This window comes from Macaca nemestrina, chromosome 18 (assembly GCF_043159975.1).
Source record: "Macaca nemestrina isolate mMacNem1 chromosome 18, mMacNem.hap1, whole genome shotgun sequence".
NCBI classification, from domain to species: domain Eukaryota; kingdom Metazoa; phylum Chordata; class Mammalia; order Primates; family Cercopithecidae; genus Macaca; species Macaca nemestrina.
In genome coordinates, this window is record NC_092142.1 from 45397389 (window position 1) to 45423947 (window position 26559).

The window sequence follows — 26559 nt, forward strand, 5'->3', positions numbered from 1 at the left end:
CAATAGTTTGGAGGTTCCTCAGAATACTAAAAATAGAGCTACCATATGATCCAGCCATCTCACTGCTGGATATATACCCAAAAGAAAGGAAATTAGTACATCAAGGAGATGTCTGCACTCCCATGTTTATTGCAGCATCATTCACAATAGCCAAGATTTGGAAGCAACCTACACCTTTCACAACAGACAAATGGATAAAGAAATTGTGGTACATATACACAATAGAGTACTAATCAGCCATGAAAAACAATTACATCCTGTCATTTGCAACAGCATGGATGGAACTGGTGGTCATCATGCTGACTGAAATAAGCAAGGCACAGAAGAACCAACTTTGCATATTCTCATTTATTTTTTAAAACTAAAAATTAGAACAATTGAACTAATGGAGATAAAGTATAATAATGATTACCACAGGCTGGGAAGAGTGGCGGGGCAGTATTGAGGGAGGACGAAAGGTTGGTTAATGGGTGCCAAAAAATAGAATGAATAAGATCTAGTATTTGACAGCTCAACAGTGTGGCTAAAGTCAATAATAACTTAATTGTACATTTAAAAATAACTAAAACAGTATAATTGGATTGTTTTTAACACAAAGGATAAATCCGTGAAGTGATAGATATCTTATTTACCACGATGTGATTATGATATATTGCATGCCTGTATCCAAATATCTCACGTAGTCCATATATCCACCTACCTTGTACACAAAAAATTAAAAATTAGAAATATACTTTAAAATTTAGTAGAAACATCCCTACATAGTAATGAGGTATACTATTCTCTATTTCTTGGTAGTACCTGATTGATGATTTCCAAAACAACTGTTTACACTTTTATCGATGTGCACCCTGTTCCTAATACCTGAAATGCTTTCCTCTACTATTTTGACAAATTTATTTTCTTCTTTTAAAATAGGTGGCTATGTGAAGTCTTCGTTGATTCTGGTGATTTTTTTAACTAGTATCTTTATTCCCCAGATAAACAGGTGTCTCCTTTCTTGGGGCTGCCTTAGTATTTTATTGATTTTTCTACTGCATCTTTACCACCTTAACTGTATATTATTGCTTCACATGACTGTCTCCTTTGCTTCTACACAATAGGGGACAACTTGCAAATCATCTTTCTATAAACAGCCTTTATGTATTTTACTCAGCAATTATTTATGGAGTCCTGCTATGTGTCAGGCACCAGAGCTTAAAGAATGAAAATGAAGCATATAGAAAAAATACAAAAACTTAGCCAGGCATGGTGGTATATGCCTGTAATTCCGACTACTCAGGAGGCTGAGGCAGGATAATCGCTTGAACCTGGGAGGTGGGGGTGGTGGTGAGCCGAGATCGCAACATTGCACTCCAGCCTGGGCAACAAGAGTGAAATTCCATCTCAAAAAATTTTTTTAAAAAAAGCAGTCATTTTAAGAAGTTTTATCTGGCTATTAGAATATACTAGTGCTCATGTTTTTAAAGAGACATACTGTCATTCAACTTAGTTTATGTCTAAATATAAGTAAGCAAAAGAGACATACTGTCATTCAACTTTAGTTTATGTCTACATATAAGTAAGCAAATATTAAATATAGTAAGCAGCACTCTCCCAATAAAAAAGTAACTTCAACAAAGTATATTGAGCCTTAGTATGATATGATATACAGTTTTTACCTTCTTCTTGCCCATTTATTACATATTTTGTCTTACAGTCTGTAGCCCCAGATACATGAGTGCCACCGTTCTCTGTGTGATTCTTGGAGATCTTCTGTAAAAATTAATAACAACAATGAGTTTCAAGAAGATGAAAAAGAAGTAGTAGTTACATAAAGATTTCTCAAACACTTTCTTTTAAAGAAGGTGTTTTTCATTCAGATAACTTCAAAATAAGAACATGTGTTGGGAACCTAAATTATTCAATAAAGAAGCTTACATAGATAGGCTCTCTAAATCAAACTTATCTTTTATCTTCACAGGGCTACTGACTTTGCACACCCAGACTAAAAGGCTACAAGAAATATATTCACAGACCAAATAATAACTTATGTGCATATTGCAGCAAGAGACTAACTTCAAAATACCTAACTCTACCCTACATTCCCAACCAAATGTAAGAGACCATTTAAAATACTACACAATACACTTGGTAATACACTTAAAGCATTAAATATTTAAAAGATTTCTAGTTACAGAAAATGTAAATGTTAAGACAGCACAATAAGAAACTGTGGTGTGTGTCATGTTGCGTTTAAACAGAACGTGGTAGAAGCTCCTTCATTTAGGTAAACAAGGGCTTGGAGAAATCTACACAGTCTTTCATATCATTTTTACTGATAGAAAAAATGGTTGAATACAACTACAAACCAATGAGAAAACCTTTAGTTTATGTCTATATATAAACATATATATATATATTATGTCTATATGTACTTATATATAAGTAAGCAAATATTAGATATAGTAAGCAATGCTCTCCCAATAAAAAGGTAACTTCAACAAAGTATATTGAGTCTTAGTATAAAAAGCAGAACAAGGCTGGGTGCAGGCAGTGGTTCACGCCTGTAATCTCAGCACTTTGGGAGGCTGAGGCAGGTGGATCACCTGCGGTCAGGAGTTCGAGACCTGCCAGGCCAACATGGCAAAACCCCACCTCTACTAAAAATATAAAAATTAGCTGGATGTGATGGCATGCTCCTGTAATCCCAGCTACTGTGGAGGCTGAGGTAGGAGAATCCCCTGAACCTGGGAGGTGGAGGTTGTAGTAAGCCAAGATCACGCCATTGTACACCAGCCTGGGCGATAAGAGTGAAACTCCATCTCAAAAAAAAAAAAAAAAGCAGAACAAGAACATTCAGAACATTCATTTGTGAAGCATTTAAAATGTGCCAGGCAAGGTAATTTCACCTTTTCTTTTCTACACATTATAGTAATAAAAATAATGATGATGATGAAGTTGATGATGGTAACCTCACTTTCTGGTGATTCCAGGATGTTAACAAGAAAATGATGAACAGATGAGATCCATTGTTTCCTCTCTGTCCAGAATGTCCTCCTCCTAGACTTTCCCATGGCTGGCTCCTTTCATCCTTTAGTTGACAGTTTCAATGTCACATGCAGAAACATCTCCTCTGACTACAGAACTTTACTGCCACTCCCATCCCCACGCTAACTACAAACTTCTCCAATAATCTCTGTCTTCTCTGTTTTCTTTATAGGAAGCACATTCAACTTACAATGCTGGGTTATTTACTTGTTTTTCTCTTCTTGCTGCTGTAACCTAAGCCCCCATCATCTATATTCAGTCTCTAGTTGCCTAGCAGAGTTGGTGCTCAACAGTAGAAATTCACTCAAGGTCAAAACACTTAAATTTCCATGGGAATGTCTTAAGCACCAAACCACTAGATTCCTAGAAGAGTTCTCTAGTAATAGTCTGCTGAAACTCATGTTCCCCAAACTAGAAATCCACATGCCCACTCTGACTTTCCCAAACTTTTCTTGATGCTATTGTCATTGTATTGTCCTCAGGGTTTACGTGAAGCATCCTCAATACTTATTGAGCCACCGAATACCCCTGTGGATCACTTTATTATACATTAGTGGTCACACTCTCAGGTTTACAAAATGCTTTCCAATTTTTCAGCGCATTTGTTCATTACACATGCCTAGGAGTACATACTAGTACCCTTTTTATGAGGGGCATCACTCGACATTCAAATAGGTTAAATAATTTTTACCAGAAATTCATAGCTAGTAAGTAAAAGCACCAGGATAACAACATGTCTTTTGACCAACTTGGTGCTGGTATCACAATACAGCAACTGCTTCTAAGAAGCCAGGCCCCTTCATCTCTTTCTACTGTTGTCACCTTAGAATAGTCATCATTTACCATAAAGGTACTAATGTTTTCTTTTTTTGAATATGATTTCTACTTAATAAAACACCACTAAACCAAACTACTGTGTTTATAGCTTCACTTATTTACAACTCCCCATGCTTTTGCTTCTTCTGAAATTTTTTTGCACACCTATACTAGTCAATGCAAATACAGTAGTATTTTAAATCCCAGGCATTGTCTTTTCGGGTTTCAAGTTGTACAAAACTCCAGTCCAAACTCTTTCTCTCTGAATCTCATTAGCACTTTTACACATCCAGGTAGAACACAGAATCATGCATTTGGCTATATATTGACATGGAACAATTTTTTAGTTTCTAGATAAACTTAACTTTAGATTAAGTTTGATTCCTTGTGACTTCTAACCCTTATAAATTTTGTACTATGTGACACCGGCTTTTTACACGAATCCTCCAAATTAACAGAATTGTACTATGCAGCAGTGATATACTGTGTACATAATTACTGTACTAATTATGGGCTGATAATGTAAGAAAATAAATTTTTTGAGATGGAGTCTTGCTTTGTTGACCAGGCTGGAGTGCAATGGTGCAATCTCGACTCACTGCAACCTCCATCTCCTGGGTTCAAGTGATCCTTCTGCCTCAGCCTCCCGAGTAGCTGGGATTACAGGTGTGCACCACAACATCTGGCTAATTTTTGGGTTTTTTTAGTAGAGACTGGATTTTGCCATGTTGACCAGGCTGGTCTCAAACTCTTGACCACTGGTGATCCACCTGCCTCGGCCTCCCAAAGTGCTGGGATTACAGGCGTGAACCACTGTGCCTGGCCAGAAAATAATTATTTATGGGCATATGCAGAGGCACAAAAGTGAAGTGAAAGCATTCTCTTTTATGTTGTAACATCACTGAATGCTTATTTTCTAAAATAATAACCGCAGCAATAACAATAGATAATACCTTGCTGTCCAAATGTGATTGGATATCTTCCTTTTGTCCTGATTTTACTGCGAATGGCACATCTATAAAATGTTATACACAGATACACTCATGAGAAAATTTATCACTATGAATTTTATATACCTATACAAGTTTGTCTTCACCCATAAATATTTCAGTGAAACAAAAGTAATAGCAAAAAGAAAAAGAAAAAAGTTTCAGGGAATTGAGGAATTGAAGTAGTTTCAGGAAAAAGTTGGTAGTATAAAGAAAGACAGAAAAATACTGTGGGAAAGAAATGAATATTATGTTTGGATCTACATAGGTTGGTGGTTTTTCTATTGAAAATACTTAGTATACGCTGTTTTTCAGATATATTCACTAACTTACCACCTCGAACATTTTTGAATCAAAATTAAATTTTCATTATTTGTGTGCTCTTGTGGAGCACTCTCAATAATACCCATACCATTTTGTCTTTTTCCATTTGCTGGCTCTGTTGCTTTCTCCTATTAAAAAGAAAAGAACAGCAACTTCAGAAAACATTGTATTTACTCACCATTCTGTCAGTAAGACAACAAAAATGTACTGTATTTATCAAATCATATGCAATATTTGGGGAGAAGCTAAAAATATAAGTAAAAGTCAGGTCCTGCCTTATATTTCAGCAAAGTTAGAGATACATAAAAGGTAATAAAAACAGAAAAGTGTAGTCCATGAGTTCTACAACTAAAGTGAAAAAAGTAAGTACAGGCACAAGGAAAAGAACAATCAGTTCTACTTGGGGAGCTCAGGAAATGCTACAAAGATAGAGCCATATTTTGAAACATAGACCAAGAAAAGAACAGTGAGGGCAGGAAGGGTTTCTAGACAGAGACGCATGCTCAAAAGGATGAGGCATGAAATGATAGGGCAAATGAAGGGTACCAAAATAATGCTGTAAGAGTGGAACATAGTGAGAGGGAATGGAATGGAGAGAGAAAATGGGAGAATCAGGCCAAACCACAAAAGATATGGGCCACACTAGAGTGTGAACTCTCCCCATCATGTAATGGGGAACCATTCAAAAGCAGATGAGTTATATATCAATATAAATATATTTTATAAAAGTCACCTTGGCAGCAACAAAAAGATAGATATGAACATGGCATGGGGGAAATTAAACAAGAGTATTTCAAAATTATGAGTCAGAGAGTGAATTATGATAATGAGATATAAAAAATGCTAAGCAGTAGAAAATATAGAATTTGCAAGTGACTGAACTGATGATTTGAGAAAGTGCTGAAATGTAGAAATTGTCCTGCTTCAATGTTTCAGGGCTACTAACTAGGTGTTATTTCCTAGGATGATGAAACCAGATGACAGAGTAGATTACAAAACATCAGGAAAGGGTCAAGGACAATGTCTTCAGTGTGTGACATAACAAATTTGAGGCACCCAGAAAGCAAGAGTGGATGACCTTACTCAGGAAAAGCATATAATGTGAAGAGGAGGAATATTTTTAAATTATACTAAACTCACAGAATTAAATCATGCAACACTATACCCTTCTCTGAAGTTTTGAAAATGAAAACAAGAGGAGAAAAAAATCTTGAGATTCAAAATTTCGATTATATATTTCAACATTTGTTTCAAGGATATAAAATATACTTTTACTAATGTAAACAAACATTTATTTCTGAAATATTATGGTAATATGCATTTTTAATTGAATGAAAAATGTAATTCTAAAACATCAACTCAAGATGCTGCTCAAGCAGGACCCCGTATTCACACGAGGAGAGAAAACGGGGACTGAAAAATCACATCAGGCTCACATAGTGGCTCACACCTGTAATCCCAACACTTACGGAGGCAGAGGCAAAAGGATAGCTTGAGTCCAGGTGTTTGAGACCTCCCTGGGCAATATAGAAAGACCCCATTCGCCACACACACAAATCAAGTCAGCAGAATTCCTGAGTTTTAGAGATGCAAAACTTTATGTATAAGGTTTAACAACTATGAATACTGAAGTTAATAAAGCTTCCTGACAATACATAAAATGTCTTTATTGCCAGAGATATTTTTAAAATTAGAAAATTATCTTCTGGAGATAATTGTTCATACTTTCTTAGAAATCTTAACTTTCTTATAATCTTATGATAACAGGTAGTTTATTTTTTAAAATCATAAATTTTCATTACATTTTGATGTGTGCATGTCTATTTTATACCAATATTATTAGAAATCAGAATATCTCCAGAAATAATTTCTGAATTTATTTACTTTAATATTTTATTTATTTTTGTGGGTACATTATGCACGTATTAATACACATTTATAAGGTACATGAGGCATTTTGATACAGGCAGGCAATGTGAAATAAACACAGCATGGAAAATGGAGTAACCGTCCTCTCAAGCATTTATCTTGTGAGTTATAGGCAATCCAATTACATTCTTTATTTAAAAATATGCAATTATTATTGACTATGCTCACCTTATTGTGCTAACAATAGTAACTTATATTCATCCTTTCTATTTTTTGTACCCATTAACCATCCCCAACTCCTGCCAAACTCTTATTACCCTTCCCAGCCTCTGGTAACCATCCTTCTACTCTATGCCCACAAGTTGAATTGCTTTTTTAGAACCCAGAAACAAGCAAAAACATGCAATGTTTGTCTTTCTGTGTCAGGCTTATTTCACTTAACAATTTCCACTTCCATCCACGATGTTGCAAATGATTGGATCTCATTCTTTTTATGGCTAAATAGTACTCCATTGTATATCTGTACCATATTTTCTTTATCCATTCATCTGTTGATGGAATCTTAGGTTGCTTCCAAATCTTAGCTGTTGTAAATAGTGCTGCAAACAAACATAGGAGTGCAGTTATTTCTTTGATATACTGATTCCCTTTCTTTTGGATATATACACAGCAGTGGGATTGCTGGATCATATTGTAGCTCAATTTTTAGTTTTTTGAGACATATCTGAACTCTTCTCCATAGTGGTTGTACTCATTTACATTCCCATCTATAGTGTACAAGGGTTCCCTTCTCTTCACGTCCTCACCAGCAATTGTCGTTGCCTATCTTTAGGATATAAGCCATTTAAGCTGAGGCGAGATAATATCTCATTGTAGTTTTGATCTGCATTTCTCTGATGATCAGCGAAGTTGAGTACCTTTTAATATGCCTGTTTTCCATTTGTATGTCTTCTTTTGAGAAATGTCTGTTCAAATCTTTTCCCCATTTTTTGATTGGATTATTGGATTTTTTTTTCTATAGAGTTGTTTGAGCTTCTTACATATTCTGCTTATTAATCCCTTGTCAGATGGGTAGCTTGCAAACATTGTCTCCCATTCTGTGGATTGTCTTTTCATTTTGTTGACTGTATCCTTTGCTGTGCAGAAGTTGTTTAACTTGATGCGGTCACATTTGTCAATTTTTGCTTTTGTTGCCTGTGCTTGTGCAGTATTACTCAAGAAATTTTTACTTAGACTATTGTCCTAGAGATTTCCCCCAATGTTTTCTTGTACCAGTTTCATAGTTTGAGGTCTTAGATTTAAGTCTTTAATCCATTTTTATTTGGCTTTTGTATATGGTGAGAGATAGGGGTCTAGGCAAGGTGTGGTGGTTCATGCCTGTAATCACAGCATTTTGGGAGGCTGAAGCAGGCGGATTACCTGAGGTCAGGAGTTTGAGACCAGCCTAGCCAACATGGTGAAACCCCTTCTCTACTAAAAATAGAAAAATTAGCCAGGCATAGTGGTGGGTGCCTGTAATCCCAGCTACTTGGGAGGCTGAGGCAAGAGAATCACTTGAACCCAGAAGGCAGAGGTTGCAGTGAGCCAAGATTGTGCCACTGCACTGCAGCCTGGGTGACAGATCCAGACTCCATCTCAAAAACAAACAAAACAAAACAAAACAAAACAAACAAACAAAAAAAGCATAGTGGTCTAGTTTCATTCTTCTGCATATAGATACCCAGTTTTCCCAGCACCATATATTGAAGAAACTGTCTTTTCCCCCAGTGTATGTTCCTGGTGCCTTTTGCAAATGTATGTTCACTGTAGGTATGTGGCTTTGTTTCTGGTTTCTCTATTCTGTTGCATTCGTCTGCTTTTATGACAATACCATGTGTCTGCTTTTATGATAGTACCATGATGTTTTGATTACTATAGCTCAGTAGTATAATTTAAAGTCAGGTAATGTGATTTCTCCACATTTCTTTTATTTGTTGTTTTGTTTTTATTTTTGTTTTCTTTGTTCTCATCTGCATATTCTTTTTTTATTATACTTCAATTTCTAGGGTACATGTGCACAATGTGCAGGTTTATTACATATGTATACATGTGCCGTGTTGGTGTGCTGCACCCATTAACTCATCATTTACATTAAGTATATCTCTTAATGCTATCACTCCCCCCTCCCCCCATCCCATGACAGGCCACAGTGTGTGATGTTCCCCTTCCTGTGTCCAAGTGTTCTCATTGTTCAGTTCCCACCTATGAGTGAGAACATGCGGTGTTTGGTTTTCTGTTCTTGTGATAGTTTGCTGAGAATGATGGTTTCCAGCTGCATCCATGTCCCAAAAAGGACATGAACTCATCCTTTTTTATAACTGCATAGTATTCCATGGTGTATATGTGCCACATTTTCTTAATCCAGTCTATGATTGATGGACATTTGGGTTGATTCCAGGTCTTTGCTATTGTGAATAGTGCCACAATAAACATAAGTGTGCATGTGTTTTTATAGCAGCATGATTTATAATCCTTTAGGTATATAGCTATAAATGGGATGGCTGGGTCAAATGGTATTTCTAGTTCTAGATCCTTGAGGAATCCCCACACTGTCTTCCACAATGGTTGAACTAGTTTACAGTCCCACCAACAGTGTAAAAGTGTTCCTATTTCTCCACATCCTCTCCAGCACCCGTTGTTTCCTGACTTTTTAATGATCACCATTCTAACTGGTGTGAGATGGTATTTCATTGTGGTTTTGATTTGCATTTCTCTGATGGCCAGTGATGATGAGCATTTTTTCACGTGTCTGTTGACTGCATCAATGTCTTCTTTTGAGAACTATCTGTTCATATCCTTCACCCACTTTCTGATGGGGTTGTTTGTTTTTTTCTTGTAAATTTAAGTTCTTTGTAGGTTCTGGACATTAGCCCTTTGTCAGATGAGTAGATTGCAAAAATTTTCTCCCATTCTGTAGGTTGCCTGTTCACTCTGATGGTAGTTTCTTTTGCTGTGCAGAAGCTCTTTAGTTTAATTAGATCCCATTTGTCAATTGTGGCTTTTGTTGCCATTGCTTTTGGTGTTTTAGACATGAAGTCCTTGCCCATGCCTATGTCCTGAATGGTATTGCCTAGGTTTTCTTCTAGGGTTTTTATGGTTTTAGGTCTAACATTTAAGTCTCTAATCCATCTTGAATTAATTTTTGAATGAGGTATAAGGAAGGGATCCAGTTTCAGCTTTCTACATATGCCTAGCCAGTTTTCCCAGCACCATTTATTAAATAGGGAATCCTTTCCCCATTTCTTGTTTTTGTCAGGTTTGTCAAATATCAGATGGTTGTAGATGTGTGGTATTATTTCTGAGGACTCTGTTATGTCCATTGGTCTATATCTCTGTTTTGGTACCAGTACCATGCTGTTTTGGTTACTGTAGGCTTGTAGCATAGTTTGAAGTCAGGTAGCATGATGCCTCCAGCTTTGTTCTTTTGGCTTAGGATTGTCTTGGCAATGTGGGCTCTTTTTTGGTTCCATATGAACTTTAAAGCAGTTTTTTCCAATTCTGTGAACTCACTCATTGGTAGCTTAATGGGGATGGCATTGAATCTACAGATTACCTTGGGTAGTATGGCCATTTTCACGATATTGATTCTTCCTATCCATGAGCATGGAATGTTATTCCATTTGTTTGTGTTCTCTTTTATTTCATTGAGCAGTGGTTTGTTGTTCTCCTTGAGGAGGTCCTTCACATCCCTTGTAAGTTGGATTCCTAGGTATTTTATTCTCTTTGAAGCAATTGTGAATGGAAGTTCACTCATGGTTTGGCTCTGTTTGTCTGTTATTGGTGTATAAGAATGCTTGTGATTTTTGTACATTGATTTTGTATCCTGAGACTTTGCTGAAGTTACTTATCAGCTTAAGGAGATTTTGGGCTGAGATGATGGGGTTTTCTAAATATACAATCATGTCATCTGCAAACAGGGACAATTTGATTTCCTCTTTTCTTACTTGAATACCCTTTATTTCTTTCTCTTGCCTGACTGCCCTGGCCAGAATTTCCAACACTATGTTGAATAGGAGTGGTGAGAGAGGGCATCCCTGTCTTGTGCCAGTTTTCAAAGGGAATGCTTCCTGTTTTTGCCCATTCAGTATGATATTGGCTGTGGGTTTGTCATAAATAGCTCTTATGATTTTGGGATACGTTCCATCAATACCAAATTTATTGAGAGTTTTTAGCATGAAGGGCTGTTGAATTTTCTTAAAGGCCTTTTCTGCATCTATTGAGATAATCATGTGGTTTTTGTCTTTGGTTCTTTTTATATGGTGGATTACATTTATTGATTTGCATATGTTGAACCAGCCTTGCATCCCAGGGATGAAGCCAACTTGATCACAGTGGATAAGCTTTTTGATGTGCTGCTGGATTCAGTTTGCCAGTATTTTATTGGGGATTTTTGCATTGATGTTCATCAGGGATATTGGTCTAAAATTCTCTTTTTTTGTTGTGTCGCTGCCAGGCTTTGGTATCAGGATGAAGCTGGCCTCATAAAATGAGTTAGGGAGGATTCCCTCTTTTCTATTGATTGGAATAGATTCAGAAGGAATGGTACTCACTCCTCCTTGTACCTCTGGTAGAATTTGGCTGTGAATCCGTCTGGTCCTGGACTTTTTTCGGTTGGTAGGCTATCAATTATTGCCTCAATTTCAGAGCCTGTTATTGGTCTATTCAGGGATTCAACTTCTTCCTGGTTTAGTCTTGGGAGAGTGTATGTGTCCAGGAATTTATCCATTTCTTCTAGGTTTTCTAGTTTATTTGCATAGAGGTGTTTATAGTACTCTCTGATAGTAGTTTGTATTTCTGTGGGGTCCGTGGTGATATCCCCTTTATCATTTTTTATTACATCTATTTGATTCTTCTCTCTTTTCTTCTTTATTAATCTTGCTAGTAGTCTATCAATTTTGTTGATCTTTTCAAAAAACCAGCTCCTGGATTCACTGATTTTTTGAAGGGTTTTTTTTGTGTCTATCTCCTTCAGCTCTGCTCTGATCTTAGTGATTTCTTGCCTTCTGCTAGCTTTTGAATGTGTTTGCTCTTGCTTCTCTAGTTCTTTTAATTGTGACGTTAGGGTGTCAATTTTAGATCTTTCCTGCTTTCTCTTGTGGGCATGCTAAAATTTCCCTCCACACACGGCTTTAAATGAGTCCCAGAGATTCTGGTATGTTGTGTCTTTGTTCTCATTGGTTTCAAAGAACATCTTTATTTCTGCCTTCTTTTTGTTATGTACCCAGTAGTCATTCAGGAGCAGGTTGTTCAGTTTCCATGTAGTTGAGCAGTTTTGAGTGAGTTTCTTAATCCTGAGTTCTAGTTTGATTGCACTGTGGTCTGAGAGACAGTTTGCTATAATTTCTGTTCTTTTACATTTGGCGAGGAGTGCTTTACTTCCAACTATGTGGTCAATTTTGGAATAAGTGTGACGTGGTGCTGAGAAGAATGTATATTCTGTTGATTTGGAGTGAAGAGTTCTGTAGATGTCTATTAGGTCTGCTCAGTGCAGAGCTGAGTTCAATTCCTGGATATCCTTGTTAAATTTTTGTCTCATCGATCTGTCTAATGTTGACAGTGAGGTGTTAAAGTTTCCCATTATTATTGTGTGGGAGTCTAAGTCTCTTTGCAAGTCTCTAAGGACTTGCTTTATGAATCTGGGTGCTCCTGTATTGGGTGCATATATATTTAGGATAGTTAGCTCTTCTTGGTGAATTGATCCCTTTACCATTATGTAATGGCCTTCTTTGTCTCTTTTAATCTTTGTTGGTTTAAAGTCTGTTTTATCAGAGACTAGGATTGCAACCCCTGCTTTTTTTTGTTCTCCATTTGCTTGGTAGATCTTCCCCCAACCCTTTATTCTGAGCCTATGTATATCTCTGCACATGAGATGGGTCTCCTGAATACAGCACACTGATGGGTCATGACTCTTTATCCAATTTGCCAGTCTGTGTCTTTTAATTGGAGCATTTAGCCCATTTACATTTAAGTTAATATTGTTATGTGTGAATTTGATCCTGTCATTATGATGTTAGCTGGTTATTTTGCTCATTAGTTGATGCGGTTTCTTCCTAGCATCAATGGTCTTTACATTTTGGCATGTTTTTGTGGTGGCTGATACCAGTTGTTCCTTTCCATGTTTAGTGCTTCCTTCAGGAGCTCTTGTAGGGTAGGCCTGGTGGTGACAAAAATCTCTCAGCATTTGCTTGTCTGTAAAGGATTTTATTTCTCCTTCATTTATGAAACTTAGTTTGACTGGATATGAAATTCTAGGCTGAAAATTCTTTTCTTTAAGAATGTTGAATATTGGCCCTCACTCTCTTCTGGCTTATAGAGTTTCTGCTGAGAGATGCTCTGTTAGTCTGATGGGCTTCCCTTTGTGGGTAACCCGACTTTTCTCTCTGGCTGCCCTTAACATTTTTCCCTTCATTTCAACTTTGGTGAATCTGACAATTATGTGTCTTGGAGTTGTTCTTCTCGAGGAGTATCTTTGTGGCATTCTCTGTATTTTCTGAATTTGAATGTTGGCCTGCCTTGCTAGGTTGGGGAAGTTCTCCTGGATAATATCCTGCAGAGTGTTTTCCAACTTGGTTCCATTCTCCCTGTCACTTTCAGGTACACCAATCAGACGTAGATTTGGTCTTTTCACATAGTCCCATATTTCTTGGAGGCTTTGTTCATTTCTTTTTACTCTTTTTTTCTCTGAACTTCTCTTCTCACTTGATTTCATTCATTTGATCTTCAATCACTGATACCCTTTCTTCCAGTTGATCAAATAGGTTACTGAAGCTTGTGCATTTGTCACATAGTTCTTGTGCCATGGTTTTTGGCTCTGTCAGGTCATTTAAGGACTTCTCTACATTGGTTATTCTAGTTAGCCGATCTTCTAATCTTTTTTCAAGGTTTTTAGCTTCTTTGCGATGGGTCCGAACTTCCTCCTTTAGCTCGGAGAAGTTTGATTGTCTGAAGCCTTCTTCTCTCAACTAGTCAAAGTCATTCTCTGTCCGCTTTGTTCTGTTGCTGGCAAGGAGCTGCATTCCTTTGGAGGAGAAGAGGTGCTCTGATTTTCAGAATTTTCAGCTTTTCTGTTCTGTTTTCTCCCCACATTTGTGGTTTTATCTACTTTTGGTCTTTGATGATGGTGACGTACAGATGGGGTTTTGGTGTGGGTGTCCTTTCTGTTTGTTAGTTTTCCTTCTAACAGTCAGGACCCTCAGCTGCAGATCTGTTGGAGTTTGCTGGAGGTTCACTCCAGACCCTGTTTGCCTGGGTATCAGCAGCAGAGGCTGCAGAAGAGAGACTATTGGTGAACAGCAAATGTTGCTGCCTGATCATTCCTCTGGAAGCTTCGTCTCAGAGGGGTACCCGGCCGTGTGAGATGTCAGTCTGCCCCTACTGGGGGCAGGCCTCCCAGTTAGGCTACTTGGGGTCAGGGACCCACTTGAGGAAGCAGTCTGTCCGTTCTCAGATCTCAAACTCTGTGCTGGGAGAACCACTACTCTCTTCAAAGCTGTCAGACAGGGACATTTAAATCTGCAGAGGTTTATGCTGTCTTTTGTTTGGCTATGCCCTGTCCCCAGAGGTGGAGTCCACAGAGGCAGGCAGGCCTCCTTGAGCTGCGGTGGGCTCCACCCAGTTCAAGCTTTCCAGCAGCTTTATTTACCTACTAAAGCCTCAGCAATGGTAAGCACCCCTCCGCAAGCCTCATTGCTGCCTTGCAGTTAGATCTCAGAATACTGTGCTAGCAATGAGGGAAGCCCCATGGGTGTGGGACCCTCCAAATCAGGCGTGGGATATAATCTCCTGGTGTGCCATTTGCTAAGAGCCTTGGAAAAGTGCAGTATTAGGGTGGCAGTGACCCGATTTTCCAGGTGCTGTGTGCCACAGTTTCCCTTGGCTAGCAAAGGGAATTCCCTTACCCCTTAAACTTCCAGGGTGAGGCGATGTCTCACCCTGCTTCGGCTCTCGCTCGGTGGGCTGCACCCACTGTCCTGCACCCACTGTCCCACATGTCCCAGTGAGATGAACCCGGTACCTCAGTTGGAAATGCAGAAATCATCCGTCTTCTGTGTAGCTCATGCTGGGAGCTGTAGCCTGGACCTGTTCCTATTTGGCCATCTTGGAACCACCCCCCTCCAGATTTCTTATTTTTGCATAGGATAGCTTTGGCTACTCTGGGTTTTTTATGGTACCATATAAATTTTAGGATACTTTTTTCTATTTCTATGAGGAATGTAATTGATATTTTGATGAGAATTGCATTGAATCTGTAGATTCTTTGGGGTAGTATGAAACTTTTAACAATATTAATTCTTCCAATTCATGAACATAGAATATTTTCCATTTTTTTGGTGTTCTATTCCATTTCTTCACCAGTGTTTCGTGGTTTTCATTGTAGAGATATTTCACTTCTTGGGTTAAGTTAGTTCCTAGGTATTTAATTTTACATGTAACTGTTGTAAATAAGATTACTTTCTTATTTCTTTTTCATATTGTTCACTGTTGGCATCTGGAAATGCTACCAATATTTGTATGTTAATGTTGTATCCTGCAACTTTACTGAATTCATTTATCAGTTCTAATAGTTTACTTGTGGAGTCTTCAGGTTTTGTCACATATAAGATCATATCATCTATTAAAAAAGGATAATTTGACTTCCTCCTTTCCAATTGAATGTCCCTTATATCTTTCTCTTGTCTGATTGTGCTGGCTAGAACTTCCAGTACTATTTTCAGTAACAGTGATGACAGTGAGCATTCTTGTCATGTTCCACATCTTAGAGGAAACCCAAATTTGGGTTCCCCACTCAGTATGATACTAGCTGTGGGTCTGTCATACATGGCTTTTATTGTTGAGGTATGCTCCTTCCACATCTAGTTGAGGGTTTTTATCATGAAGGGATGTTGAATTTTATCAAATGCTTTTTTGGCATCAATTAAAATTATCATATGGTTTTTATCCTTCATTCTGTTGATATGATGATCTTATTGATTGATTTGCACATGTTGAACTATCCTTGCATCTCAGGGATGAAATCACTTGGTTATGACAAATGATCTTTCTAATATATTGTTGAATTCAGTTTGCAAATATTCCATTGAGGATTTTTGCACTTTAAATATGTCATGCCACTCTCTCATGGCCTGTAAGGAGGTTTCCACTGAAAAATCAGATTCCAGATGCATTGTAGCCCCATTGTCTGTTGTTTCTTTTCTCTTCCTGCTTTTAGAATCCTTTCTTTATCCTTGACCTTTGGCAGTTTGATTAATAAATGCTCTGAGGTAGTCTTCTTTGGGTTAAATCTGCTTGATGTTCTATGACCTTCTTGTACTTGGATATTAATATCTTTCTCCAGGTTTAAGATGTTCTCTGTTATTATCCCTTCAAAAAAACTCTCTTTCTTTCTTTCTTTCTTTTTTTTTTTTTTTTTTTTTTTAGATGGAGTCTCACTCTGTTGCCCAGACTGGATTGCAGTGGTGTGATCTCAGCTCACTGCTACCTCCACCTCCTAGATTCAAGTGATTCTTATACCTCAGCCTCCCAAGTAGCTGGGACTACAGGCATGTGTCACCGCACCTGGCTAATTTTTGTATTTTTAGTAGAGATGGAGTTTCACCATGTTGGCCAGACTGGTCTCAAACTCTTGATCTCAGGTGATCCACCTTCCTTGGCCTACAAAAGTGCGAGGATGACAGGCTTAAGCCACCATATCCAGCCTGTATTTCTTAAAAAAGATGAAATTCAGTTTTTATGAGACTGGCTCTAATAAAGATGAACATTAGTGGTTTATTAGGGATATGGGCAGATCTGCCAAATTGCCACATCTCTGCCAGCTGCTGTGTGAGGCTCATGAGTAGTGACCACTGAGTGGCCAGGACAGCAGCAGGTGCTGCAGGAACAGGTGCTTCCTCACTGGTTGCTCTATCTTGAAAACCCATGGCCCATGTCCCAAGGCATGGAAAGAGTTGGGGGGAGCCTCACCCCATAGCCACCATCACCTCAGGCCATGAGAATTATTGCTAGATTACTGTCTATGTTCTCTTAAGGCCCAAGGTCTCTCAAGTCACCCTGCCTGGCCTGGGACTCACCCTTCAAGGCTATGGGCTCCCCTCTGGACCACAGCATGTCCAAAAATGCCATCCAAGAGTCAAGTCTTAGAATCAGGGACTTTCAAGAGCCCACTTGGTGCTCTACCCGGCCACCCGCATGGCCGTGCTGGTGCCTAAGGTGCAAGACAAAGTCCTCTTTATTTTTCCTTCTGCTTTTCTTAAGCAGAAAAGATTTTGCCCCATAGCCACCACAGCCGGTTATATGCTGAGTCTCATCTCAGGCCAGCAAGTCACAGAGGCTCACCCAAGCCCTTCGATGTAGTACCTGGGTGTCACTGTTGTTCATTAAGGGCCTAAGGGCCCTTCAGTCAGCAGATGAGGAATGCTGCAAGTCCAGGACTGGGTCCTTTCCTTCAAGGCAGCAGGTTCCCTTCTGGCCCAGGGCGTGTCTAGAATGTCAGAGAGCCAGGGCCTGGAATGGGGCCTCCCAACTCTGACCAGTGCCCTACCTTGCTGCTGTGGCTCAGCTGGTATCTTAGATGTAAAACAAAGTGCTCCCCACTCTTTCCTCTCCTCTCCTCAAGCAGAATGAAGGGGCCTTTATCAGAGCTGTGAGCTGTCCAGCCTGAGATTAGGGGAGGGTTGATGCCAACACTCCCTTGGCTACCCCAGCTTGTATCTCAATATGGCATATCTTCCCCACCCAGCTTGTTGTCTCTTGGCCTAGTTCAGCACTAGGACTCACCTGTGAATTGCAGTCCTTATGGCTTAGACTGCCTTTTGACGTTACTTGGAGACACAAAGTGCTGTAGCCCTCGGTGGCAAGGTTTACAGACACTCAAGTTCAGACCATCGGGACTGGTGATCTTCCTCTGGCTAAGGCTGGTTTAAATGCTCCCTCCATGGGTGGACATCAGTTGAGTTTGGTCTAATTTTCCTTTTTGCTCTAACAGAACAGCACTGAGTTCACAGCCTCATACTTGCTGTGTTCTCCCTCCCCCAGCACTCAGAGACACTCTCCACACTATGTCAGGCTGCTAGGGATGGGGGAGGGGGGGATGTCAGCCATTCAGGACTTTAAAAAATCTCTTCAGTGCCTCTTTCAGTGACATGAAGTTAAACCTAGGTACTGTGAGTGTTCACCTTACTTTTGGTTCTTATGAAGTTGTTTTTTCCTGTGTAGATAGTTGTTAACTCGGTGTCCTTGTGGTCGTGGGGAACAGTGGAATTTCTATTCCTTCATCTTCTTCCCTGAATTTATTTAAGAGGATTTTACCTTGAAATTTGTTTTCTCATTTAATGGATAAAATTAAGAACCTCCTTCATATAACCAGAAATTTTAACTAAAGATTAAATATAATTATTTATGTTCTTTCTTTATTCTCAGAAACCTCTAAAATGGCTATCAAGATTATATGAAAGAGTAAGATAAATTAGTTAAGTCATGGATATGCCAAACACTAAGTTAGAAAACTTAAATGAGAAGCAAGAGTCAAAAATTAAGAATTCATAATAAATCTGATAAGGCCTAAAACAGATTTCACTGGGTATTATTTATCAACAAGGTTTTACTTGATCAAATATATGACATAACTGCTAAATTCAAAGATGTGAGGATATAAATTTCCTTTTTAAAAATTGATACATAATAGATGTGCGTATTTTTGAAGTAAATGTGATAATTTGATACATTTATATAATCAAATTAGGGTAATTGGGGTACCCATCACCTTAGTTATCTTTTCTTTCAAATGTATAGTAAATTAATGTTAACTACAGTCACCCTTATATTTTCTTTCAGTTCTTCATAAAAATCAGCTATAAAACATTCAAAGAAATCTCAGCAACTTTTTTCATTATCTGTCTTTTTTTTCTTAATTTGCATTTAAAATAATTTCTATCATATTTTATAATGTAACGAGTTCCTGCGCTCATTAAATCCCACAGTTTCTGATGTGTTTTTACAATAATCTGACTCACCTTGACTCTGTTACTCAATCTTTACATTTATCTTGCCTCTCTTTAATAAATTCTTCCCCTTTATCCACCTCTTCAGCTTCATATTTGTTAAGCTGCTGTTGTGGGTTGCTTTCTAGTTCTTTAGTATAAGTCGTTTCTATTCTGTTTCTCAAAAAAAGCTAAGGACAAATGATTGTATAAATTTAGCTCCTTCCAAGAAACAGAGAAAAAAAGAATAAATCTTGTAGGGCAATGATAGATGAATAAAAGTCTCACATAGCTACTATGTAGAAAGCTACACTAAGTATGCTAGCAGTGAAGACACACATGGATTGAAAGAAGAGACGTTGTAGAGAATGTGTTCTAGGAGGAAAAACATAGGTTGGGATAAATCACTTTTAAAAGATTGGGGAGGAGGGAGAAAGAAAGAAACAAACAAAAGGACATAACCTACCAGTCAATCAAGTATGAGCTTGAAATAAAGCCATGGAATAAAGCCAAAGCCAAGGAAAAGGAGAAAAACATCACATACAGTAAGGTACATGGAGAAATACAGATGCACAACAGAGACTTTGGTTCATAGTATATTTCCAATAATACTGAGTAGTATTTATAATTAGCTTTTGGTAAAGATTTCTGTGATATAGAATTGAATTGTGTACTGTAAAACGAGACATTCAATTAGCTAAATATGGTCATCTACCACAACTTAAAAGCTGGAACATTACTACCTCAGAGAGAGAAAAATGGAAAAGGAAACATTCCATCAACTTTCTACTTGGAAGAAAAATACTAATCAGAATTCTAAGCAGTAATATATGGATTGAAAACATGTATTTAGTAGAACATGGGTTGGGGCTTTTAAAAGTTTAAACATTTTAAATCTAAAATTTTAATTTACACTTACAGTTGGAAGACTAGAAAATATATTAACACTTTAACCCTCTTTCCTATTGATGATCTATTTCTAATTTTCTTATTTATGACACATTTTTTCAATATAACTCATCTGAATTTATACATCCTAAATATTAAAAGTGAATACAAATTTAGGCTATATCTTATAAATGAATGGATTTATTTATTAGATATGTTAGGCATATTATATTATTGCTAACATTCCATTATATAGAAATGCATTTGTCTGTTCATTCGTCGTACTCCAGGATACAAAAAAAAGTTCCCTAACCTCCAGTAGCTCATAGTAATAAAAGAGCTTTTAAATGGTTACTAAATAAATACAAAAACTTCTGAAATTTGAAATTTTAGCATGTGATATAGGATTTAGTTTGGATATTTTTAAGAACCACAACACAAATAATTCTGAAATTAAGTCCCACCGTATGGTTATTAAGAGTCTCTGCTTCTAGAACTGGTTGTTATTTTGGACAAAGCAACCATTCTTCAATTAGGTCAAGAGTATTAAATATAGTCTTAATGAAATGACAGTGGAATCTCATTGTAATAAAGATTTTGAGAAAGAAAATGTAAATTTCTAAATTTCCACAGTTTTTTAAAAATCAGAGGCAGGTTCTTGCTATGTTGCCCAGGCTGGTCTCAGACTCCTGGGCTCAAGCAATTCTGCCACCTCAGCCTCCTGAATAGCTTGGACTACAGGCATGCACCACCATACCCAGCTACATTTTCACAATTTCTAATATTATTTTAGTCTAGTTACATAACCAAGGATAGAAATAGGAAAATAGCTCACATCTAAAAACTGTATATATAATACTAAAATAATGTGTCTAAGAAAGAAAAGTACATGCTATCTGCTGTACAGTTTTTGAACCAAAAGTCATCAAGGAGATTCCATGATTACTATAATAAGTAATTAGATCCATTAAAGATTTATTTAGGCATAAGTATTATAAAAGCTATCTTAGTATAATTTAAACATCACACACAGTAAGAATACTTATTCAAATCAACCTTGACCAAATTTCAAATTTGCTCTATTATGAGAAAGCTTTGCCTAATATAATTTTCCTGTCACTACATATTTTCCAGCCCATTCTTTTTTCACCCCCACTCCCTCTACATATTTGCCAAGTCTTTGTTATTTATCAAAGTAAGAAATGTTCAAAAATGTTTAGTCATGTTTCTTTTATGGTTTTCTCTAATGAACTTTCCATAGCCAACATAATACAATAATAAGTAGATTACTACTAAATTTCAAGAGTAAATGTTATAGAAAATTAAATTCAGAATGAGAAAATTAATTTTGCAAGAGACCTTTTTACCTCAGTATCAAAATCAAAGTCTTCATTAGCTGACATAGGTCGTGAGTCATCAATAGATGGTTTGTTGAAAAGCCTTTAGAATAAAAATATACAACAAAAATGAGTGTGGTAATTTCTTTAAGCAATTAGAAGGTTCATACCTGAGTGCCCTCCCAAAACAAAACAAAACAAAAAACAAAAGTAAATCTTGTGGAAGTTTAGCTATCTGTATTTAAAAGAATGTCTCTTAATATAATTAAAATTTGGCCTCTGTTGCAGTAAAGATCTTAATTACCTATTTCTACTTCCTCCTCTCCAAAGCTATGGAACAGTCCATGAAGACTCACCCTTAATTCCATAACAAATCATGACAGCTAATATATTGGTAGAGCCTGAGAATAATTGGGCTTCGCAAATTATTTGTTCTGGAGGCAGAACTTAAAATCCAAGTAATGGCTGATGTAACTTTTGTTACTTGAACTGGAAGACACCTGATAGCTTAAAATAAAGTGAAAAGATCCACTGTCCCTTCTCTATGATCTATCTCTAGTTCAAAGACTAATCTGTGTCACTTGAAAATGGCAGTCTTGGTTCTTCTGCTTGGAAACCACTTAAGCAGGCCCCCATTGCTTCCCTTTTCCTTAAAATATTACAGAATCTTCCCTGACACATCTAAAATACTTGAAAGCTAAATGTATGAATGTCAAAGGACAAATGTATATATTGTTATTAAAAATGATCTTCTGGGAGATATTAAAACTTAATTATAAAATCTAATTATTTTCCCTACATAGACTCTGCCAAATTCAGGGCCACATAAAGTATGAAGCTCTTAAAAACCTCCATAGGCACTCAGATACCAAAGGAGAGAGACTTCTGGAAAAATAGAATCCTGGTAGTTGTATCTCTATTTCCCTAAGAACTATCTAAATATCTTTCTTCCTATGGGCTCCCACTTCCAGATCCCTCTTCTGCAGGGCTCTATGGCAGTCCCCAACCTTTAAATCTTTAGCCAACGAAAGCACAAATTCCTAAAAGAGTGGGCTCAAATGACCAAGAGACAGAGCTCTCAATTTTATTGCTGCTAGAAAACAAGCTAAATGGAATTTCAGTCGTCTTCCCCCAGCATAGCCATGTTATCAGCTACCAAACTGAAGGTCCATGACTGATTTGCCAGATAATCTGACCCCAGCCCTACTTGAATTGGGAAAAAGAGGCAGAGGTAAGAGGATATGTGCTCTGGGGCACAGATCTACATAGTTCAGGAACCTTCAGTCCTCTAGTACTGGAGGGACTCAGCCCTCCCTCTATAAGTTGAGGTGGAAGTAGATAATACTACAATTCAATCTGCTATAGAGACTCTTCTCAATGGCTCAAATTCTTTTAACATCTTTCAATAGAAACTTTAAAGTTGATCAGTCACTCTAATTAAACAAACAAGAGCAGCAATCTGTTCAGGACTCCCCTGAACCACCTACTTAAACATGCCCTTCTAGATAAATCCCAATATCCTGTCTTCTTCATTACTATAATTTATCTTTATAAAACTTGTCATAAACCCCAATATTCACTTCTCTTTTCTAAAAACCTTATTCCTATCCAACCCAGTGTTATTTCTCTTCAAACATGGGCTTCCCCTACTAGTTTAAGTCTTCTCTTCCATTGGGTTCCCCAGTTAATTCCCTTCCTAGGCTCATCCACTGTGTTCACTAGACCCACTTTCCCTTTCTATTATTAAAACACTCATTAAAAGGATGATAAACAAGGAAGAGTAATGGGCTTTGAAATGGGTTCAAATCTCATTTCTGCCACTTCCTATATCCAAATAAGTCATCTTAATCTCTTTGAGTTTCAGATTCTCCATCCGAACAACCACTTCACCAGAATGTTAAACACAGGTTGAAGTACTGGAGGGTATTTTGATTAGTCACTAAGATTCCTTAAAATCCTGAAATTGTGTATGCTTTTGATTCTGTCTGTATAAAAATGGGGAATACTTAGCTGGCAGAAATGGAAAAATAATAGAACAAAGGAAACACCACAGAAAGCAGAGAAGAAAGTTAACAACTAAAGAAAAGATTGTAGAAAAGTCATGGAAGAAGAAAAAAGACTCTTAAAAAAAGCCCATGGAATTAAGCAGGGTAGTGGCCTAAAGGGAAAACTAAAGTAGGGAGTCAATAAGTAGAGAAATCAATTAGAAATAGGCTCTATTTAGATGCTAAATATAACTAACATAATAAGTAAATGTAACATAAATAGCCTTCACTTACAATAAAATAATTCCTCTCTAGGACATGACTGGTCTTGTCTATGTAAAACCCATGCTCCTGTGGCCATAGCTAAGTGAGATCTGCCCTAAAATGTTTGATAGTAAAAGCAAGGTACTGATTACCTCTGAAATTGCCAAATATATTAAAACAAACTCTTAGACTAACCAGGCTTCTGAGAAAAACTATAAATGAGAGTTAACTAAATTTGACTTTCTGAATCGATCTGGTTTGGACCTGTACTTTGATTCCAGTGCTGTACAGGTCTCTGCCAATCTATGTAGAGGGGCAAGAGAAGGGATTTGGGAGCCAGGCAGGCTGCCAGTCAAATCATGGGCCAGCTACTTGTTAACTATGGGGACATGGGGCAGTTAATCAACCTAACTGAACCACAGTTAGCTAATTAGGAAAAAGTAGGTTATAATAACAGAGAACCTTTCAAAGCTGCTGTGATAACTATATGAGATGAGATAAGCACATAAAATAGTGTCTACCCCAGAATACAACACTCAACAGATGTTAGTTTCTTTTCTCTATATTCCCTCAGGTAACATATAATATTTTTAAAATCTGTAAGTCCTACCTTTTTACAGGATATCCAGGAATCTCATCCACTATTAAAGAAAAAAATGCATTTTAAGTCAACAATAGAAAAACACAGAATATTGAAAGTATAAGAGGGCCCAGTGGTACATGCATGTAATCCCAACTACTCAGGAGGCTGGAGGCCAGGGGATCACTTGAGAAGCCCAGGGGTTTGAGACCAGCCTGGGCAACACATTGAGACTCTGCCTTCATTAAAAGAAATCATGTATACTTTTGTGCATGCTTTAGACCTTTCTTTTTTTTTTTTTTTTTTTCCACAAAGTATTCCTTTAGGACCATACCTTGAGACTACACTAGAACTAATATTGATTATACTACTGGTAGGAAATTACTACATTAAGAATCCTTACTTCTCCTCCTTTGTATCAATCAAATGCAAAAGAGAATGGGATTTGCCAAAATGTGATACCTACAAATGAATTCCTGTGTACAATAATCATAATCCTAACCAAACCCTATCAGACTGACTAGCATCACTAGCAAACTGAGTCAAACTTCAAGAACATGCTTTCTGGACTAATGAACTAGTAGTAGTTAGAACAGCATACAGTAATGCTTCATTCATTTTTATAATGATCATGCATCTGGTTGGGTGCAGTGATACATGCCTGTAGTCCTAGCTGCTCCTTTGGCTGAGGCAGGAGGACTGCTTGAGGCCAGGAATTCAAGGCCACAGTCACACTAGTCAATAGCTACTGCATGCCAGCCTGGGCAACATAGTGAGACCACATCTCTTAAAAAAACTAAATAAATAAATAAATAAAAGACTGTGTATCATTCAGGTAACTGTGATGATTGTAGAATAACATATAACCGTCAGATATACTATAATACTGTACTACTGATCATAGAGTTATGTTTTGTTTTCAATCTTTTTCTTAAATTTTTATAAAACAACAAAAATAAATTTTACCTATTAAAGTCAGTTCTTAATAGAACAAGTCAAAATGCCCAAAAAATGCATCCAAAGTGCAGTATGAGTTTTTCATTGCTCCCACCAGTGAATTTGATTATTAAGGATCAACAGGACTTTTAACTTATTGAAGGGGGAAGAAAGTTATCTTGTATATAAATGACTAAAATGGTGAGAGTCTGATTGTCCACATAATCTAATTAAATCAGTTTACTAATTTCTGAAGAAATGTAATTCCAGAAAGGCATTTTACATTTAAACAGTGTGAAATAAAACAATTTGTATTTGACAATCCAGGACATACTTAAAATCTTGGCAGACCATCATCAGTCACCCTGTCATTGTGGTGCAGATATAAAGAAGTTTATTTAGCATTGGAAAGTAACAGAATACCATATATACTTTAGGATAGGTAGCCAATTCTTTTAAAATCAAATAATAGACATTTGTCAAATATACATATGTTAGAAATGTGTTCTAATAGTACTTTCTTTAGGGATGAAGTTCAAAGGGAAGCAGTGAAAGCAGAGATATCACAAGAGGGCAGATGAAAAGGAGATTGCACTAATAAATAGAGTCAGGTACTGACTTCCCTACTGATGTCACCAGAATTGCAAAAATACTGAGAACTACTCTATATAGCATATCACCTCATATGTTTCTGTGATATTACATTAGCGTTCTGCAATAAAATATTTAAATCAAAAGAAATTCAAACTGCTGATCTGTAAACTATTTCTGATCAAAACTTAAAATTTTGTCAAAGCATGGCTGTATTTTGATCCCATGTTAGAGGAAGGATATGAGTATCTGATAATGGCTTCCAGTTGTTGCTGTCAGATTTTTGTTTGGGAACACATCTAGAAGAGCTTATCAAGGGTTTGAGTACAAAACAAGCGTTTCCCCAAAAACCAGATAAGAAAGATTACACTTTTCCTCATGTGGACCCTTAGGTTCTAAACATTCTGGGAAAATGTTGGCACAGGAACTCACCATCTAGGCCTGACTCTGTGTAGGTAGCTGCTGCAGTTACAAAAACATTAGGTAGGATGGTGGTAGGTGTATTCTTCCATACTTGAACACCAGAAGTACCATGTACCTAAATAATAGACCTTACAACTCTAAAAGTGTTCTTTTGAAGAGAGTACCACCAAAGAGCTTTTAAAATATTAATTTAACTTACTTTTTAGTAATCTTACTTGTTAGAATTTACATTCCCCCTCCTTGAAATTCTCACATTTTAAAATTTTTGCAACACCCCATCCTCTGATAACCTCTCCAACTTTTCTCTAGCCACTGCTCAGACTTCTTTACTAACTTCTTTTCCTCTGGTAAATGTTGATATTCCCAGGATCTTGTCACTGGCCTTCTGATTATTCCATGTCTTTCCTATCATGGACAAGCTCATTCAGATCTATGACTTTGCCTACATTATTCCAAGTCTGCATCTCCAACCTCAGTTCTACCTCCAGCTAGAAATGCCTAAAATCCAATTAC

The 26559-nt window shown here is 37.2% G+C and overlaps 1 protein-coding gene across 6 annotated transcripts in view; it reads right to left on the reverse strand.

The window, feature by feature from the left end:
- The window catches only part of LOC105466809 (ankyrin repeat domain-containing protein 26-like), an 84832-nt gene that overhangs the window by 39591 nt on the left and 18682 nt on the right, over positions 1-26559 (reverse strand). For all 6 annotated transcript variants that reach the window (XM_011715893.3, XM_011715897.3, XM_011715896.3 and 3 more), the window contains 5 exons: positions 24127-24157; positions 21298-21370; positions 5248-5287; positions 4800-4861; positions 1662-1755 (listed from right to left, as the gene is read on the reverse strand). In XM_011715893.3, coding sequence (XP_011714195.2) covers positions 1662-1755; positions 4800-4861; positions 5248-5287; positions 21298-21370; positions 24127-24157 — 300 coding nt within the window. The remainder of the gene's footprint in view (positions 1-1661; positions 1756-4799; positions 4862-5247; positions 5288-21297; positions 21371-24126; positions 24158-26559) is intronic.